The sequence below is a fragment of the Lethenteron reissneri genome, chromosome 1 (assembly GCF_015708825.2).
Source record: "Lethenteron reissneri isolate LAM-NWPU_2019-01 chromosome 1, ASM1570882v1, whole genome shotgun sequence".
Taxonomy (NCBI): Eukaryota; Metazoa; Chordata; class Hyperoartia; order Petromyzontiformes; family Petromyzontidae; genus Lethenteron; species Lethenteron reissneri.
In genome coordinates this window covers 792,386-806,988 of record NC_083779.1, presented here as the reverse complement: position 1 = coordinate 806,988, position 14,603 = coordinate 792,386, and the positions used below count along the sequence as shown (strand labels likewise).

Sequence of the window (14,603 nt, the reverse complement as noted above, 5' to 3'; positions counted from 1 at the left end):
CACAGAGACACACAGAGAGAGACACAGAGACACACATAGAGAGACAGAGAGACAGAGATACACAGAGACACACAGAGAGAGACACAGAGACACACATAGAGAGACACAGAGACACACATAGAGAGACACAGAGAGACAGAGACACACAGAGACACAGAGACACACAGAGAGAGACACAGAGACACACATAGAGAGACAGAGAGACAGAGACACACAGAGACACACAGAGAGAGACACAGAGACACACATAGAGAGACAGAGCCACTCAGAAAGACACACAGAGACACAGAGACACACATAGAGACACACAGACACATAGAGAGAGACACAGAGACACACAGAGAGAGACACAGAGACACACATAGAGAGACAGAGAGACAGAGACACACAGAGACACACAGAGAGAGACACAGAGACACACATAGAGAGACAGAGAGACAGAGACACACAGAGACACAGAGACACACAGAGAGACACACAGACACATAGAGAGAGACACAGAGAGACACACAGAGAGACACAGAGACACACAGAGATACAGAGAGAGAGAGAGAGAGACACACAGAGACACACAGAGCCACATAGAGACACAGAGACACAGAGAGAGACACACACAGAGATACACAGAGAGACACACACAGAGAGACACACAGAGAGACACACAGAGACACAGAGACACACAGAGACACAGAGACACACAGAGAGAGACACAGAGACACAGAGAGAGACACACAGAGACACAGAGAGACACAGAGAGAGACACACAGAGAGAGACAAAGAGACACAGAGACACACAGAGACACACAGAGACACACAGAGACACAGAGAGAGGTGGAGGTGTTCGTCGCCGATCGTTGTCCGTGAGCTGCTGGATCGCGCTCGCGTCCCCCTGCAACCCCTCGGTCCTCTGCGCGCCCCCCCTGCGCCCCACCGACCCCCCCCTCCCACTCGTCCGCGGCCCCCCTCACCGTGGGCGACTGGTCGCGTGCGTACATCCCGTGGCTGACGAAGTGGTCGTGGTGGCGGTAGGCGGGGTGCTCGTGCTCGCCGAAGCCGTAGACGGAGGAGCCCGCCCCGAGGCGCGTGGCGAGCTGCAGGAACTGCTGCGAGAAGGTGAGGCCCCCCAGGGAGGTGTCCCACCTGGCACACACCACCACCACCACCACCACCACACAACCACAACCACCACAGAGATCGTCACCACCACCACCACACAGAGATCGTCACCACCACCACACACAGAGATCGTCACCACCACACAGACATCGTCACCACCACCACACAACCACCACCACACAGAAGGTGAGGCCCCCCAGGGAGGTGTCCCACCTGGCACACACCACCACCACCACACACAGAGATCGTCACCACCACACAGAGATCGTCACCACCACCACACAACCACCACCACACAGAAGGTGAGCCCCCCCAGGGAGGTGTCCCACCTGGTACACCACACCACCATCACCACCAACACCACCACCACCACCACCACCACCACAGAGATTGTCACCACCACCAACACCACACAGAGATCGTCACCACCACCACACAACCACCACCACACAGATATCGTCACCACCACCACCACACAGAGATCGTCACCACCACCACCACAACCACCACCACACAGAGATCGTCACCACCACCACCGCCACCACACAAAGATCGTCACCACCACCACACAGAGATCATCACCACCACCACCACCACCACCACACAGAGATCGTCACCACCACCACCACACAAAGATCGTCACCACCACCACCACCACAACCACCACCACACAGAGATCATCACCACCACCACCACACAGAGATCGTCACCACCACCACCACCACACAAAGATCGTCACCCACCGCCACCGCCTTCGCAGTAGTGGTCGGGGCTTTTCGCGACCGATGTAATCCACAATGAAGGTGGGGGGGGGGGGTGTTTGGCCATTCCGAATACAGCGGCCACGGCTACAGCAGCTTCACTCGCCATCCACGGCGGGTGTTAGCACCCCCCACCACACCGCACCACACAGAACCACACAGAACCACACCGCACCACACCACACCGCACCACATCACACCACACCACCACCACACCACCCCACACCACCCCACACCACACCACCACCACACCACCCCACACCACCCCACACCACCCCACCCCACCACCACACCACCCCACACAACACCACCCCACACCACCCCACCCCACCACCACACCACCCCACACCACCCCACCCCACCCCACACCACACCCCACCACACCGCACCACATCACACCGCACCCCACCACACCGCACCACACCCACATCACACCGCACCACCCCACACCACACCACCCCACACCACACCCGCACCACACCACACCACCCCACACCCCACCACATCACATTACCCCACACCACCCCACACTGCACCGCACCGACTCACACCACCCCACACCACTCCACACCCCACCACACCACCCCACACCACACCACACCACACCACCCCACCACCACACCACCCCACACCACCCCACACCACCCCACGCCACCCCACCCCACCACCACACCACCCCACACAACACCACCCCACACCACCCCACCACCACACCACCCCACACAACACCACCCCACACCACCCCACCACCACCACCCCACCCCACCCCACACCCCACCACGACGCACCGCACCGACTCACAGGGCCTCCCCGCTGCTCCTGCGCAGCACCTTGAAGTGGAAGAAGGGCGCGCTCTCGAAGCGCACCTCGTACTGCGGCCCCGCGGCCGCCGTGTCGGGCGACGGCACCTGCAGCGGCACCTCGAAGCGAGCCTGGCTGGGGTCAAACACCTGCGGCGAGGTCATAGGGGGGGGTCACGCGAGGTCAAGGTCACGGCCCGGCGCCACGCGGCCACGCGCGGTCGAGGGAGAGGTCACCGCGGTCTCAAACTCAACGGCGTCGCCGTCTGACCGCCGGTGGAGATGTTGACTACCTCGCCTGGTACACAGGAGGTCGTGAGTTCAATCTCGGTCATCATCACTATCGCGGTGGCTAGGAGATGTTAACTACCTCGCCTGGTGTACAGGAGGTCGTGGGGTCGATCCCGACCCTGACGCCTGCTGCTGCTGTATATTTGGAGTTTCCGAGTCTCACTCTCTCCCTGTGGTCGCGTGGATTTTATCTCCGGGTCCTCCGGGTTTTTTTCCCCTCCACATTTAGAATCAACATCGCCACGCGTTTAGAGTCATTAGGCTGCTGCTGTGATGATGATGAAGAGAAGCCAATTCGTTGAGCTATCGATTGTGACGGCCAGAGCTGCCTGGCTCAGTGGGGCCTCACACTTGGTAGAATAAAAAAACACAATAGTGGAGTTTGTACTTTACTCGCGGGAGGGGGTGGGGGCGGGCTGCGGCATGGATACCGTGCAAGAGGACAAACGCAACAGTTGAACGTCGACGGAGAACGACAAAGGATTAGTTTTTCTTGTCGAGTTAGATCGCCTGAATATAAAGATTTGAGCATTGTGACATTTCGCTGGGGATTACAACAATCAGCTTCGTCGGGCGATTTGCCAGAATTCTGGCCAGAACTTTGTAAAACCGCCTGATGAAGCTGGTTGCAATCACCAGCGAAACGTCGCGAACGATATCGATATTGTGTTTTGCCGACCATCGCTCGATCGTCGCTCGATCGTCGCTCGATCGTCGCTCGATCGTCGCTCGATCGTCGCTAGAACGCGTGACAGACAACCACAGGTCGTAAGGTCGCTCGCCCAGTCGAGCGCCCATCGTTAATTTAGAGTTTCACACTCGCGGTGTCGCACCACTCCACCTACCCCCCCTCCCCCCACCTCCACCCCCCCGCCCCCCACCTCCACCCCCCTCCCCTGACCTCCACCCACCCCGCCCCCCACCTGACAGGCGAGTTGGCGCTGCGAGGCGTCTCACCTTGATGCGCAGGCGGTCCGCCGTGTGGAACTCGGCCTCGAGCGCAATGATCTCCACGTCGGCCCCGAACAGGCTGCTGCTGTGCAGCTTCTGCAGGTCCACCCTGGGGGCACCGGGGGGGGGGGGGGGCGGTCAAGACACCGGAGACAAAGACAAAGATCCCCCGGGTAGCCTTCACCAGACTGTTGGGCCAAGTGCTGTTCGCGAACAGCAGCGGCGCCTATGAAGGCCGGCACGGCACACGAGTGAGTGGGTGGCCAGCACCGCGCCCGGTCGCCTTTGTCTTCCACGGGGGCGATGTTGTTTACACATCGCACCAGCTGCTAAATTGGGACTGAGTCGACCTTGGGGAGACCCAGGACCGGTGCAGATAATCGTCACTGATGTTGGCCGTGAGCGGGGATCGAACCCGGGTCGCCAGGTTTGTAGCGCAGTCCGCTAACCACCAACAACAACAACAACCGCCATTCGCCACTAAGTGGCGGCGACGTCACCACGGCGCTCGTGCCAGGCTTGGTGCACTTTAAGGGCCACGAGAAGTGTCGAACGCCCGCTGGCAGGAGGCCACGGGACAGGCCCAGTAGGTGCCATGCGTTGGCTTACTGAGATGACACAGCCACAAGCGCCGTAACTTTGGGAACTTTCCGACACGGAAAGTAACGACGCCAAAAGTTAAAACGCCCAGCCAGACGGTCGGTGGTCGCCAGTCGGTCGGTCAGTCGGTCAGTCAGTCAGTCGGTCAGTCGGTCAGTCAGTCAGTCGGTCAGTCAGTCAGTCGGTCAGTCGGTCAGTCGGTCGGTGAGCCCCCCACGCACCTCCAGCCCTTGGCCGTCTTCTGCGGGGCCCCCCGCATGGCGTAGCCGTAGGAACCGTCCCTGGGGATGAAGCACCACGGGGCGCCGGCGGCGCTCGCCGGGCACCAGCGGCAGCCGCGGGCGCGGCACGCGGCCTCCGTGGCGCCCTTCTCGGGGTGGCAGTCCACGCGCTCCGCGTCCTCCACCAGCTGGTCTACAAAGACAAAGATACCCCCCCCCCCCGGAGGGGCAAGGGCCGTTAGCGAGGGGCACTGCCAATGAAGGCCGGATCGGCACACGAGGGGGTGGGTGGCCAACACCACGCCCGACCGCCTTTGTCTCCCCGGTGGCGATGTTTACACATCGCACCCCGGTATTCATTTGAGGCTGAGTCGACCTGGGGGAGGCCCAGGACCGGTTCACCTAATGGTCACGGGTGTTGGTGGCCGTGAGCGGGATCGAACTTGGAGCGCGCTAACTACTGCACTTCTGCTCCCCACAACAACAACAACCACCATTCGCCACTAAGTGGCGGCGACGTCACCACGGCGCTCGTGCCAGGCTAGGTGCACTTGAAGGTCACGTGAAGTTGCTCCCCGGGGCTCGCCCCGCGTCCTTTCTGCAAACGTTGCCCACCGCCGTTGCTGCAATTCCGACAGGAAATGACATCACACCCGGCGCAGGAGCGCCCTTTGTGACGTCATTGGAGTTGACACTTTTGATTGGAGTGGGGGCGGGGCTCTGTGTTGGCTTCTCGCGCCGGAAGATCCTCGGCGCAGCGTCTGGGCGCGAGGCGCCACGTGCCCACTCCCCATGGCCGACGTCTCGCGCGACGCTCAACGGCTGCACGCGGCGGTTGTCCGCGTCGGGTGGTGGAGGGCATTCACGACCGCAGGTGTGGCCCCCGGTAATCACGTGATCTGACCGCCCTCCCCGCCCGAAATAAAATCAAGAACTAAAAATAAAGAGATGGGAGATTTGAGGAGTGGGTTTTTCTATGGAGCTGCTTGGTGTTGAGTTTGTTGTCCTTTCCCCCGCCCCCCCCCCCCCCCCCCGATTAGCGCGGTTGGCTACGTACGGTGCGAAAGAAGTTCAACATACTTATACTCCACTATACACTACAACACTACACTATACACTACATACCACGCTATACACTGCACTACACCACGATACACTACGAAATTGGAGACTAATTTCTGTAGAACTACTTTGTGCGTGTTAACGAGTGCGCCCAAGCCAGAGACGTCGTAAGTCTCGGCGGTTTTAAATATCGAGTCGCCGAGACGAGGAGAATGACTCCGTAGAGATCCACACACGAACCTCGACTCAGATTCCACAGATTGTCATCAACGAGACCAGGGTGGGGAACCTTTTATCTGCCAAGGGCCATTTGGATATTTATCTAACATCATTCGCGGGCCATACGAAATTATCAATTTAAAAATTAGCCCGTTATATTTGGTCAAACATTTAATTAACTCGCCCCTAATGCGATGGCTGGAACTGCTTCTCTTTGGCGAGGCGTGTGATGTTAGCTGGTATTGATGATGTTGCTACTCGCAACTGCTTTTCCAGGTTTGCTCCTAGAGATTTATTGAATTTCGAGTCTCGCCTGCGGTTGCCTTAGCAGGGCCACGCCCGTGGGCCGGACGTTCCCCAGCCCTGATCGAGACTTTGACCGATAACAAAACTAAAAGTTTCCTCTCGCTTTACTTTCTAACGCAAAGTCGAGGCTGGTTTGCTCCTGCGGGGCTCAGCAGCGTGACGGAGTGACCGTGGTCCCTCGGGAGGCGCTCCCCACTTTCAAACCTGTCCAATCAGTGGGCGCCTATGCACGTGTGATGGAGGAAATCACGCGCGCGAGGGGGAAGCACTCTATCCCGCACAGACGGAACAGATGGAGTTTAGTGCACATCTCTGCTGTGCCGCCTTCTCCTGGCAGAGCCGGGGGGTGCGGCTCCTCCTCGAGGGCAGCGAGAGTCGCAACATCAGCGGTGCGCGCGTGATCCACCAATCCCTCGCTGCTGCTGCTGCTGCCTCTGCAGTGCTGGATAACAGACTGCCACGTGCAGCGTAGCCACCACCACCACCACCTCGCTTGCATTTAGTGTTGACATCTCTGCACCAATGTATGCTCTTGTGCAAGTTGCACGTCTTTAGTTTGTGTTTCGTGACTGTTAAACCTTTTCTCTGTGTCGCACTCCTAATTGGATTGTTTGCTGTTGGTAACTTGCTGACTCGCGCCCTTACCGGACATCTGGTCAAAACAAGAAAAAGAAAAAGAGCTTCATAGCTCATCGGATTTACTCCCTCTCCACATCCTCCCGCCCGCCTCGCCCCTCCCCAACAAAAATGAGAGGGGGGGGCGGAAATTCAAATAACACCACCACCACCAACAACAACATCACCACCAACACCACCACCAACAACAACACCACCACCAACAACAACACCAACACCACCAACACCAACATCACCACCACCACCAATAACAACAACAATTTTTTTTAAAAACGCCTCTCGCGCGCGTGCCCCCACCCACCGCTGCCGCAGGTGTCGCCGGGCGCGTGGAAGCACCACGGCACCCCCGGGGCGGCCACCACCGCCCAGCAGCAGCCGCGGGCGAGGCAGGAGCCCTCCGCGGCTCCTTCCTCGGGGTGGCAGTCGCTCTTGGCGGCGTCGGACACGGCGCCGCAGCCGGCGGCTCCCGCCGAGTCGCTGCGGAAGCACCACGGGGCGCTCGGCGCGGCGGCGCTCGCCGGGCACCAGCGGCAGCCGCGCGCGGCGCACGACTCGGGGCTGGCGCCCGGCTCCGGGTGGCAGTCCTCGCGGCGGTCCTCGGGGACGCCGCCGTCGCAGCTCTGCGCCCACGCTCCCCGCTGCCCCTGCAGCTGCAGCAGCAGCAGGGGCAGCAGCAGCGTGGCTCGTGTGGCGTGAGGGCGCATGGCTGCGTGAGTGGCAGGCGACTTGGGCGGCTGGCGGCTCTCGCGAGGCTTTATGTGGGTGGCGGCGCGCGCGAGGATGGGAATTGTCGCAGCTGAGACGGGGAGTCGACTCTTGACGTGTGACTGATAGCCCTCGGGTGCACGCGCGGGTGTGGAGCTTCGTTCGCACCGTACGTGGCCAGCCGTGATAATCTGTGGGTCTCTGTGGGTCTGAGTGTCTGTGGGTCTCTGTGGGTCTGAGTGTCTGTGGGTGTCTGTGGGTCTGAGTGTCTGTGGGTCTTTGTGGGTCTGAGTGTCTGTGGGTCTTTGTGGGTCTGAGTGTCTGTGGGTCTCTGTGGATCTGAGTGTCTGTAGGTCTCTGCGGGTCTGAGTGTCTGTGGGTCTCTGTGGGTCTGAGTGTCTGTGGGTCTCTGTGGATCTGAGTGTCTGTAGGTCTCTGTGGGTCTGAGTGTCTGTGGGTCTCTGTGGTTTTATGTTGAACTTCTTTCGCACCGCACGTACCCATCCGTGCTAATCGGAGGTGCGTGCCTCGCTCGTCTTGTTTTCCCCGCGGCACGCGCGCCAGTTGTTGTTATTCATTGACTCGTTTATTTATTAACTTCAGCGAAGAGGTGATGGCCGATGTCAGCCAAAGGAATGGAACGAGTCCCACAGAGATCTGACGCCCCCCGGCCCCCCCGCTTGGGGAGGCTTTCATCCAGCAGTGGATTGATCATGGCCAGATGGAAAATTCATTTATTTCGCACTGCATCTTGTGCTCGGGGTTGTTGTCCTCCCGCCCCGCGAGCCTCCGATGAGCAGGGTCGGCTACGTACGGTGCGAAAGAAGTTCAACATACCAACAAATAACTCCAAACGCGTGGCGATGTTGATTCTAGATGTGGAGGGAAAAAAACCCGGAGGACCGGGAGAAGAAAATCCACGCGACCACCAGGAGAGAGAGAGAGACACGCAAACTCCAAATATACAGCAGCAGGCGTCAGGGTCGGGATCGAACCCACGGCCTCCTGTATACCAGGCGAGGTAGTTAACATCTCCTAGCCACCGTGATGATGATGATGATGAGAGAGAGACACGCAAACTCCAAATACACAGCAGCAGGCGTCAGGGTCGGGAATCGACCCCACGGCCTCCTGTATACCAGGCGAGGTAGTTAACATCTCATAGCCACCGTGATGATGACAAAGACGCAAACTCCAAATACACATCAGCAGGAGTCAAGGTCGGGATCGACCCCACGACCTCCTGTAGACCAGGCGAGGTAGTTAACATCTCATAGCCACCGTGATGATGAGAGAGACGCAAACTCCAAATATACCTCAGCAGGGGTGAAGGTCGGGATCGACCCCACGACCTTCTGTAGACCAGGCGAGGTCGTTAACATCTCCTGGCCGCCGTGGTTCACAACAAGCGGCGCAAGGCAGCTGCTGACCGTTCCCAGGACCTTGGGCCTGTGTGCCGCGAGCAAACATCCTGGCAGCCCTTGCCCGACGCGGCAAGGACACGCAACTCAGAGCCGTCGTCAGCTGCGCGTCGGTTCCCTTCGGGCACGCCGCGAGTGCTGTGACGGCCTTCGGCGGTGCTCGATAACAGCACTTGCCCCTACAGTCCGTTAAGGCTATACGGGGGATATTTGTGTGTGTATATTTGTATGCGTGTGTGTGTATGTTTGTATGTACCATCGGGCACTCCACCCCCAAAACTCCCAATCGGTGATAGGGCAGTTGTGGAGAGAGTGGAGAGTTTCCCATACCTGGGCAGTGTGCTCATGACCGGCTCCGGTTTAACAGCAGAGGTCTCACTCCGATTCAGTCGAGCGCCAATATATTTTCATCGGTTGCGTAACGCTGTGTGGAAGCTACCTGGTCTGTCGCTCCGCACGAAGCTTCGGGTCTTCTCAGCCACAGTCATTCCCTACCTTCTCTACGCTTGCGAAACGTGGATCACCCTAATGGAACATCTCCGCCAGTTAGAAACATTTAGGCTGGCCTGCCTACGATCAATCCTGGGTTTAACCAGGCTGGATTGTGTGAGGAACTCACAAATCCTCGAAAGATCTGTACAAAGTCCCATCGGTGAGCTCCTCCGGCAGGCAAGGCTGCGTTGGCTGGGTCATGCAGCCCGCATGCCCAGCCACCGCATGCCTAAACAGCTTTTGTTCGGCCGGATGGAGGGGGCTAAACGGGCGCGGCACGGGCTAGAGAAGAGATGGAGTGACGTGGTACAGGAGGACGTGGAGCTGAGTGGACTTGCCGATGACTGGTACCAGCGGTGTCAAGATCAGCCTCTGTGGAGGAGGCTCGTGAAGGACGCTACTGGGCAGTTGGAGGCAGTCGCCCTCCAACAACAACGGAGGGCGGAGGAGCGACGCTCACAACAACGAGCGGAGCGCCGGGTGGCTAAAGCACAGCAAGTTGGCACAGTAGGGGGCACAGGTGGTGCATCAGCCAGTCATCTCGGTCATCTCAGTCAGTCGACCTGTGGCACCTGGGTCTGCCCCGTGACCTTCTGCCAGCGGGCGTTCGACACTTCACGTGGCATCAAGGTGCACATTGCCTGGCACAAGCGTCGCGGTGACGTCACCGCCACTTAGTGGCGAATGGCGGTTGTTGTTGTATGTATGTGGGTGTATGTTTGTATGTATGTGTGTGTATGTTTGTATGTATGTATGCGTGTGTGTATGTTTGTATGCGTGTGTGTATATTTGTATGTGTGTATGTTTGTACGTGTGTATGTGTGTTTGTATGTGTGGGTATGTTTTATATGTAATGTTTTGTTTACGTGACAAACCTTACTAATTGTCTGTGTCGGGTGGTGGCGGGTTTAACGACACATTTATACATGTTCGCGATCTAACCCAACAAAGCCACATTATGGATGATATTGGTCGTGAAAGCCTCCGACTCCGTGTTATATAATGGAGCTTACGATGCGGTGACACCGAATGGGAATCTTATCTTGTAGATGTATACAGCCCCTTCATCCACGGCGCTTTACGTGGATGTTGACCGGTACAATGAGGGCAGCTTCAGGTGAATAGGGATGGGGCCATGTGTAGGGAGGTTTAGTGGGTAGGGGAATTACTGGGGGTGGGTACTTAGGGATGGAGGGAGGGATGGGCCAGGGACAGTGCCGGATTGTAATCTGTGTGCTTCTCGGATAATTGTCCAAGTAGCACAAATAGCACAAGTAGCTACACGTGTAGTAGTAGCTACACGTGTGTAGTAGCTACACGTGTGTAGTAGCTACACGTGTGTAGTAGTAGCTACACGTGTGTAGTAGCTACACGTGTGGCTCCAAGGCGATAGCGCGGCTCTTAGGGGATCACGGACATGGCTGGAGGGGAGTGACGGGGAAGCAAGGAGGGGGGGATCAGTTCCGTCCGTCGGAGGCGGCCTTGCAGTGAATTGTTTTGTTTTGTGCCACCAGATGGCGCCAAACACCGGCCTCAGCTCGTGACGCCGGGCTCAGAGTCCATCCCGGACTGCGAAATACCCAGCCGCGTTTTCACAAATGCCGGTGGCCAACTTGAACCTGCTGCATTTAGATATTACAACAGCAACAACATTAGTTGATTGGTGATGCTACTGCGTTGGCAGTGATGCACAAGCACAATTAACAGCAAAGAGCACAAATAACAACATAGATCCTTAGCATGGCCCTTCTTCATAGCACATACATTTTTAAACTAGTTTTTTAAAAATGTTACTCGGTAAGGCCCTCTGAGCTGTGTAAAGCTCTTTTTTCTCGGGAAGCTAACATGGCTATCACAAATGACAGCTCAACCACGTGGCTTATCATCATCGTCGTGTGGAAATTTACACTCCAAACGCGTGGTGATGTCGATTCTTAACGTGGAAGGAAAAACCGGAGGACCCGGAGAAAAAATGCACGCGACCACGGGGAGAGAGAGAAAGAGACGCACAAACTCCAAATATACAGCAGCAGCAGGCGTCAGGGTCGGGATCGAACCCACGATCTCCTGCACACCAGGCCGTTACGTGAAACGTTGACTATTATAGATACTGTAGTTCCTGTTAAGGCCACAGTGTTCGTGACGGATGTGTAGAGGGTTTTCATTTTTCACAACTCGATCAATTGAATGACTTCCCGAACCCCATCGGCCACGCTCCGCTGGCTCCGTGTGTCCAGGAGACGGCCTTGGAAGATGACGTCGCAGACCCACTGGATTAGGAGTCACTTGAATCGGAGTCACTTCAACAGGAGCCACTTCAACAGGATCCACTACAATAGGAGCCACTTCAATAGGGCTCACACTCAAGACTCATTTCAGCTGCCAAGGCCCCACTGAGTCAGTAGGGGGTCAGAACGTTACCACAAGAAACGATGCAAAAACACGATCGGAGTGCCAAGTATGGGAAAGGTAAGAAAATCATTAAAACATACGCATCAATAAACTTAAAACATATTTTTTCTTTTTCGAGTTAAAGCTTTCGTGACTGCAGGGATTCATCTTCTTGGTTCTTTTGGTAAAGTCACGTAGAAGGGGAGTAATAAAATAATAAAAATAAAACATAATAAAATAATATATTTTTATTTGTATTATTGTATTACTTCCCTTCTACGTGACTTTACCGAAAGAACCAAGAAGATATTTTTTCTTATTTTATCAGGTAAGGCCCACTGAGCTATGGAGCTCTTTTTCAAAAGCGACCTGGCAATCACAAATGACAAGTCAACGGCGAGTGGCTTATCGCGTGGACATTCATAGCAGCAGCCAAATACTGCGAATAATCTCGACCAAGGACACAACTGTAGAACACAGCACACGTAGTGTCTCGTGTGTGTGGGGAGACAAAGACGGCCGGGCGTGGTGCTGCCCGCCCACCCCTTCGTGTGCCATCGTGCCGGCCTTTATACGCGCTGCAACTCGCTAACAGCACTTGCCCCAACAGCCTGTCCAGGCTATACGGGGGCATCTTTGTATTTTGACACATTTGTACGTATGCCCACGTGCGTGTGTGTGTGTACATATATATTTGTGTACTTTGTGTGATTTTGCCATTACATTTTATGATTTAACCTCGGACAACCCTCGCGAATACAAAGACGCGCATGCTACAGCCGAGCATGCTGTACACGTGAAGCAGCGATTCCCTTCCACGCGGATTACTTTTTTAAAGTCCGCCCTGATTCATGACCTTACAATTCGGCATGTAGCGGTCTGCAGCCGGTCGTACGGTGGCTCCGGAATTAAATTAATAATTGGGGTGGGGGGGAGGGGCTTTCCAAAGGCCTCTCCAGAAGGTTCTGAGCCTCGTCCCTTCGAACAAAGCGGTGACGTTGATTCCGATTGGCTGTTCAATTTAAAACCGTTTATCTAAAACCTGAGAATAGAGGATTCCGATCGACTGTTACATTTAAAACCTGAGAATAGAGGATTATTATTGGCTGTTACATTATAAACCTTAGAATAGAGGATTCTGATTGGCTGTTAAATTTTAAACATGAGAATAGAGGATTCTGATTGGTTGTTACATTTCAATTTTCCTGAAGACGATCGCTTGTGTTGCGATTGTAGTTTTCGTTTTTTGTTATTTTCTTTGAACCTATTTACGTGACTTTACCGAAAGACCCAAAGAATATGAATCCCTGCAGTCACGAAAGCTTTAAGTCAAAATTTATCTGTTACATTTTCAACGGTTTAAACCTGCGAATAGAATATTCTGATTGGCTCTTACATTTCAACGATTTAAACCTGAGAATAGAGGATTCTGATTGGCTCTTACATTTCGACGGTTTAAACCTGAGAATAGAGGATTCTGATTGGACTGGAATCAAACCTCGTGGGTCGGCGGTGGTGGCTCACTGCCCTGACACTGCCGCCACTGTGAGCCGGCACAGCCGCCGCTAATCTTAATTTAATGCCTTGGATGAGGATTGAAACAATTATATCCGAGCAGCTGTGGTGGTGATACCAGGGCAATCTTTAATTGAATTAACCGAGTGACTCGGGAGACGGGCTCGATAAATGATGCATGGGTGTGAGTTCTGATGATGGCGCCGGCCTGCAGCAGAGACGAGCCACAAAGATGATGATCGCTTGAGGTGTGACGGTCCATCTCTCTGCACCATCCTCCACCCCCCCAACCCCCCATAATCCAATAGATAGCGGCCACTAGTGGCTGTAGGGGTGCATAGGAACCCATTACAAACGGCGCATAGAGGCAAAGGTGCAGCCCTGCAATTTGCTCGCTCGCGTTCTTGTTGGCGGAAGGCGCCTCAACTAAGAAGGAGCTCTAGAGAGAGCCTCTTTAAAAGAGTATTTGGCCTACTCTTCCACGCTGACAACATGTCTTGGGAGAGATGGCTCTGTGAGTCTGGGTTTCTGTGTGGTGAGTCTATGGGCCTCTATGTGACGAGTCTACGGGTCTCTGTGTGGTGAGTCTATGGGCCTCTATGGGACGAGTCTATGGGTCTCTGTATGACTAGTATGAGTCTGTGTAACGAGTCTACGGGTCTTTGTCTGAGTCTATGGGCCTCTATGTGACGAGTCTATGGGTCTCTGTGTGACGAGTATGAGTCTGTGTAACGAGTCTACGGGTCTTTGTCTGAGTCTATGGGCCTCTATGTGACGAGTCTATGGGTCTCTGACGAGTCTATGGGTCTCTGTGTGACGAGTCTATAGGCCTCTATGTGACGAGTCTACGAGTCTGTGTGACGAGTATGAGTCTGTGTAGTGAGTCTATGGGTCTCTGTGTGACGAGGCTATGGGTCTCTCTCTGTGTAACGAGTCTACGGGTCTTTGTCTGAGTCTATGGGTCTCTGTGTGACGAGTCTATGGCTCTCTGTGTGGTGAGCCTATGGAGGTCTATCTGTGTAACGAGTCTACGGGTCTTTGTCTGAGTCTATGGGTCTCTGTGTGGTGAGTCTATGGTTCTCCGTGTTGTGAGTCTATGGGACTCTGTGTGACGAG

The 14,603-nt window shown here is 55.5% G+C and overlaps 1 protein-coding gene across 1 annotated transcript in view; it reads right to left on the bottom strand.

Moving 5' to 3' along the window:
* The window catches only part of LOC133346289 (sucrase-isomaltase, intestinal-like), a 28,484-nt gene extending 20,781 nt beyond the window's left edge, over positions 1-7,703 (bottom strand). Inside the window, exons 1-5 of the mRNA XM_061558185.1 lie at positions 7,265-7,703; positions 4,741-4,933; positions 3,926-4,028; positions 2,679-2,827; positions 969-1,140 (exon numbers count right to left, since the gene is read on the bottom strand). Of these exons, the coding sequence (XP_061414169.1) occupies positions 969-1,140; positions 2,679-2,827; positions 3,926-4,028; positions 4,741-4,933; positions 7,265-7,667 (1,020 nt within the window). The 5' untranslated portion in view covers positions 7,668-7,703. The remainder of the gene's footprint in view (positions 1-968; positions 1,141-2,678; positions 2,828-3,925; positions 4,029-4,740; positions 4,934-7,264) is intronic.
* Between the last annotated feature and the right edge of the window lie 6,900 nt (positions 7,704-14,603).